The sequence below is a fragment of the Bradysia coprophila genome, unplaced genomic scaffold (genome assembly GCF_014529535.1).
Source record: "Bradysia coprophila strain Holo2 unplaced genomic scaffold, BU_Bcop_v1 contig_339, whole genome shotgun sequence".
Classification (NCBI taxonomy): domain Eukaryota; kingdom Metazoa; phylum Arthropoda; class Insecta; order Diptera; family Sciaridae; genus Bradysia; species Bradysia coprophila.
Window position 1 is genome coordinate 502,247 of NW_023503598.1, and position 5,923 is coordinate 508,169.

The window sequence follows — 5,923 nt, forward strand, 5'->3', positions numbered from 1 at the left end:
TACCAGTTATCTCGCGTAATCTACTATTGAAATCTCGAAAGAGGTTACGCTAACGCAATTAACCAAAACGCCATTTATCCACATATCAAGATCTAAGGCAATGTTTACCAAACATAAAATTTGAATTTAAATTTAAAGAAAGCAAATATTCTAAAAACGGTTCGAATCTGGCTACAAGTGATCAAAGTCTTCGCCAGCAGAATCAGTAGATTGACATCAGTAGCTAGTGATTGTCGTCTTTCTAATTTGCGGATCTGACCGTTCAGGTATTCAATATTTCACTATACTTTTTCAAAACCTTTGCGATGAAATAGTGAAGACTGTTCGGATTGACCGTTAAATAAATTGCTATCGTACATCGATTTTACAAGTTTCAAAAATAAAATCGATTTTCTCAAGCCAATCGCGAAAAGGAAAAGTGAGACGAGCCCGAAACAACGGGTAGTGTCATTCAGAATATTTGAGTTCCGGTTGTGTACGATGTCTCGATAATTCTAAATCTGTGTTTCAATAAGGTGATTGGGTTTCTATCTTCCAAACTTCATTTACTTCCCTTGGAATTTGACTGACGTCGTTCACCTACATAATTGTTTTACTTTAGAGTGTAAATCAAAACTTACCACTCACTAAGCCCCACCTTATGGGTGGGTGAGGTCCCTTGACTGTCTGAATAAATATTCGCTACTTGACGGTTGCGTGTATAAAATCCTACAAGTACTGTCAAGTTACGAATTCTTTAAAGTTACGAAAATAAGACAATCTGCACTCTGGGCGCCGATTCTCGTGAATTTAAGAATTCCAGTTGTCACCTTAATGCAAATGTCCATACGATTCGTAACTTTTAAGATGACAACTGTCAAGTTACGAAATCTTAAATTCACGAGAATCTGCGCGCTTCTTATTTTCTTATAAATTGCGCATTCGCTTTATTATATTCCAATTATTTTTTCAGAAAGTCCCATTGTCTACTATAAACGGTGGTGAAAAGATTTCTTGATTATGTATTGAAAAAAATGAGTCGTGTGGATTACGGCCCTCGCTTCGCTCTGGCCGCAAAGTCCACACTTGTTCAATTTTTTGTATACAAACAACTACCACGAAATCACTCAAAAAAATCTTTTCGAAATAAAGTCTAGATTGTTACTCCAATACTTTCCATTTACTAACCTAAGCCTCATGAATTTCAGTCCTAGTCCTAGTCGATTAAAAAAAATTATGGAAGGCCTCGCTTTGCTCTGGCTCACGTTCGTTTAAATTTTCTAAATTATGAGAATTTTTTTAGCAATTAAATCTACTGAAACTCGGCCTCATTTGATCATGAATAAAGTATGAAACTCGTGTGATTACGGCCCTCGCTTCGCTCTGGCAAAGTTCACACTCGTTTTTTTCTAGCATAGACAACAATAAATGACACATAAAAGTCTTTTCGGAATAAATAACAGATTATTACTTCAGTATTTTCCATTAACGAACTTAACCCGAGTTATTTCAGTACTTATCAAACAAAATTTTCTTGGAAAGTCGAAAATTACTCCGTATGATAAGGAGACTATTATTTAGACAGATAATCTGTTTTTTTGGAAATCCATTGAAAATTACTCAAGTTATCGTGATATCGAGCGACAAGACAAAAATTCTTTTAGGAATATCTCAGAGATCACCCGTCCGTTATAACCCATCTTCGAACTTAACCTCAGGAATTTAATTACCCGTCGAATAAAAAAAAGTTTTTGTAAATCCATTGAAAATTACTCGAGTTATCGTGTTATCAAGGAATGAACAAAGTGTGACAAACATTTTCTGTATTTAAGGTTTTTGGTCATACATTCATGTATTTTCCAATGATATTGGTATTTTCAATCATAGTAGTGAACATTGTGTGACAAACATTTTAGAGTGTTTATCATCCGTAAGACCCATGACTTTTCAAGAGAATAAATCATATCCGTAGTGGTAGTGGAGGCTGGGACGCTAGTTACTCTTTTTATGGCTTTTCTTCAGGACATACTAAATTTTCCTAAAAGTGTCATTTACACCATCTGTCATTGGTGACGCAATTTTTTTTATAATTCTCCTTTCTTTAGTTCAGAAGCATAGTGAGTCACAACGCCTGATATTTTTTATTGATTTAGTTTGATTGAAGAACTGGCGTCAAATCGTCCCGTTTTGAGTTTTTTTTGGGATCAATTGTACGATCAAAAAAAATTTAAATTTCTCTTCAAGCATCCTGGCAACTAACCATTTCCTCCGCCGATCAACATGGAAATTTTAACGGACATATTGTACAGCATCACTATGCTAGCAATTCGAATCTGGCGAAAATGCATGTATGCAATTGCATTCATTGGATTCAAACCGATCAAGGCATACTTTGAACGAAAAATGAATGAGGTGGGCATTGGTACAGATGGAACGGAACCACATAACATGGTTGTACATAATGATTGGCTGTACCATCGAATGGTCTATGATGGGACGTTAGGATTAGGCGAAGCATACATGGATGGATGGTGGGATTGCAAGCGACTAGACGAATTTTTTTACAAAGTCTTTCAGGCTGGTCTTTATCAAGAGTTTCTATATCCGTGGGACAGATTAATTCATTATCTCAGCTTTGATGCATTCAATTTACAGAGTGTGGCACGTAGCCAAGAAGTTGCTGATAAGCACTATGATCTAGGTATTTCGATGGCGTAAAATAAGAAAATATTTTCAATTCTGACTCATCTTGAAAATTTGGTTTCAGGTAATGATCTGTTCAAATCCTTCCTGGACAAGAGCATGAATTACACATGCGGCTACTGGAAGGATGCCAAGAATCTGGACGAAGCACAACAACACAAGATGGAGCTTATCGGTCGAAAGCTAAAACTGAAACCGGGAATGAGAGTGCTAGACGTGGGTTGTGGTTGGGGAGCACTTTGCAAATTTCTTGCTGAAACGTACAAAGTTGAAGTGGTGGGCGTCACAATTTCGAAGGAAGGCGCTGAAGAGGCTCGCATACGTTGCAAAGGACTCAATGTGGACATTCGCCTGCAGGACTATCGTGAAGTTAATGAAGGTTTCGACCGAGTCGTAGTCGTCGGCTGCATTGAACACATTGGGCCGAAAAACTATCGATCATTCTTCGAACAGGTCAATCGATTACTCACACAGGACGGCATTTTCCTCTTGCATACTATCGGCCATGACAATGACAGCACACCGCCAATCGAACTGTTTCTGCACAAATACATTTTCCCCAATGGAATACTCCCCAACCACAAGAGCATCCCGAAAGGTATCGATAACTTGTTTTGCATTGAAGACTGGCACAATATTGGACCGCACTACGATCAGACATTGATGGCGTGGAATGAGAATTTCGTAAAGAATTGGCATACCATCAGTCATTTGTACGAAAACGCGGATTCGTTTTACCGCATGTGGACTTACTATTTACAGATGTGTGCTGGCCTGTTTCGGGCGCGCAGAGCTCAATTGTGGCAAATTGTAATGACGAAAGGAATTCGTGGCGGTTACGTTTCAGTTCGATGAATTTTTGTTGCGACAGTGTCTTGAGTGGTTTAGACTTTCTATTATCGGAAAATATGAATGCCCTGCTTGTATCTATCCATACCCAATGCACCCAGTAAAATAAATATTTCATTTTTAGAAGAGCGCAATAGTTTTTGGTAGATATATTGAGAAGAACGGACGGAACAAACTTCGATACACTGCAAAAATCTAGCACTTACTCCACTTAAGGTGAAATGGTGGGGCTATTTATAGGTTATATGGCTAGGTCTGCACCAGTAAGCTTAGACATCTCCTAAGAAGTTCCCGAATATCAAGCAATGTGAAATCCAATTTCTACAAGAGGGATTCTTTTGAAAAACAGCCTACGGAAATCGGACGCATTTTCCAGTGGACTTTTTTATGTGTACCTAGAAAGGTATTCGATCCTAGAGGCCAAAACCACTTTCAAAAAAATTCTTCGAAGCTTGTGTGGCTGCTGAAAGGTGATCAAAAACCGAAAACTTGCACTTTTCTTACCAAAATTTCTCCAGTTACACGAGCCGTGCAGGGCCGTGTGGGGTGTCATTAGAAAGATAATTGCATATAATTTCGGGCCAAATAGGGTCTTATTGGGTTTAAAATTCATCCACACTGAAACATGTGCAGTTGAAGTTTTCAACCGAAGACTTACACAGTTCTTACTGAAATTTCTCGAGGTACGCAAAACGTGCAGGGTCGTGTGGGGTATCATTTGAAAGGTAATTTTATGTGTTTTTGGGCCAAATAGGGTATCATGTGGTTTGGATGCAGCTACGATGAAATAGAAGTTGAACTGTTTAAATTCCCATATTTCATCGCATATGCATCCTAACCCCATAAGACCCTATTTGGCCCAAAAGCACATCAAATTACCTTTCAAATGATACCACACACGATCATGTACGTTTTGTGTACCTCGAGAAATTTCAGTAAGAACTGTGTAAGTCTTCGGTTGACAACTTCAACTGCTCATATTTCAGTGTGGATGAATTTTAAACCCAATAAGACCCTATTTGGCCCGAAAGTATATGCAATTACCTTTCTAATGACACCCCACACGGCCCTGCACGGCTTGTGTAACTGGAGAAATTTTGGTAAGAAAAGTGCAAGTTTTCGGTTTTTGATAACCGGTCACCAGCTACACAAGCTTCGAAGAATTTTTTTGAAAGTGGTTTTGGCTTCTAGGGTCGAACACCTTTCAAGGCACATATAAAAGAGTACACTGGAAAATGCGTCCGATTTCGGTAGGCTGTTTTTCAAAAGAATCCCTCAATCAATTATACGACCGATTTTATGCTATGCTTCACCGATTTGGGCAAACCCATCGACTACTTCGTCATCACAAATGGAACGCATCCGGTTAGCCGAAAGGAAAATACTACGGTCTACCACTAACACTAAACGCGAACGAGGCAGCTTCATGTACGCTAACAACTCGACGCTATATAGAAAAGCAAAGACAGTACGAGTGGATCGACACATAGCGAATCAAGCGTTGAATTTTATGGACCGCTGCACTGAAAGTACGGAACCAAGCATCAGCAACATTAGCAATTTTCGCCATGGCAACAATCCCAAATATTTACCAACATCCTTCTGGTCGAAATGGCGTTCAAATGGTACACTATTTGACAACGATAGTTTTCTTGTATTCAACAAGAGTCAACGTGGAGTGGCCCGTCAACTGTACAACACGAACCAATAATCGTAAAAATCGTAAAAAACGGAAATCGTTTGGCCTATGCAAGTTTCGGATTCAGTGTCTCCCGAACATTGCTTGTATGAGCGGTTGGTGAAAAGAAGAGTTTTTCTTACTTGAGTGTGACAGTTTTCTCCTTCTGAGTTTCCTTACATTTTTGCTTTCCTTTAGTATTCAGAAGATTTCTGCTCTTTAATTTTTCCTATTTAATTTTCATGTGCGATACTTTAAAATGAGTCAAGTTCAACGTAAAGTAGAAGGGTTTCCTTTGCCCACAATGATATGTTTTAGGTTGTATTTGTTCTATTTAAACAAACAAAGAAAATAAAAAAAAAATAAAAAAAAATGGCTAGGTCTGCACGAGATATCTATACCTTAGTACAAAGTGTAATACGAAAACTTTTACTGTCGGAAAACCTTCCAAAGTTGATAGCTCCAATTTCAACATGACGTACGGAAGAACCAAGAAGTCTTCTTCTTCTTTCGTGTGGATGGTCTTTATGGATCATGGAGACCATGGTCCACATGAATCGATTTTCTTTGAATAATACTTCATTCAGAATACACTTCTGACGCTCTCTGTGTGTCTTCAACTCCAAATCCAAGAAACTTTACAAACTAAACGATCGGACATTCTTCATACACCAAATATCAATCTTGATCACGCAGTGCATGCCGAAAATTATG

General features: G+C 38.4%; 1 protein-coding gene across 1 annotated transcript; it reads left to right on the plus strand.

Moving 5' to 3' along the window:
- Window positions 1-204: 204 nt before the first annotated feature.
- LOC119079809 (cyclopropane-fatty-acyl-phospholipid synthase-like) lies at window positions 205-3,649 on the plus strand. Its single transcript, XM_037187876.1, has 3 exons — window positions 205-266; window positions 2,224-2,680; window positions 2,747-3,649. The coding sequence occupies exons 2-3, from the start codon at window positions 2,260-2,262 to the stop codon at window positions 3,535-3,537; spliced, it is 1,212 nt and encodes a 403-aa protein (XP_037043771.1). The 5' UTR covers window positions 205-266; window positions 2,224-2,259; the 3' UTR covers window positions 3,538-3,649.
- Window positions 3,650-5,923: the final 2,274 nt, after the last annotated feature.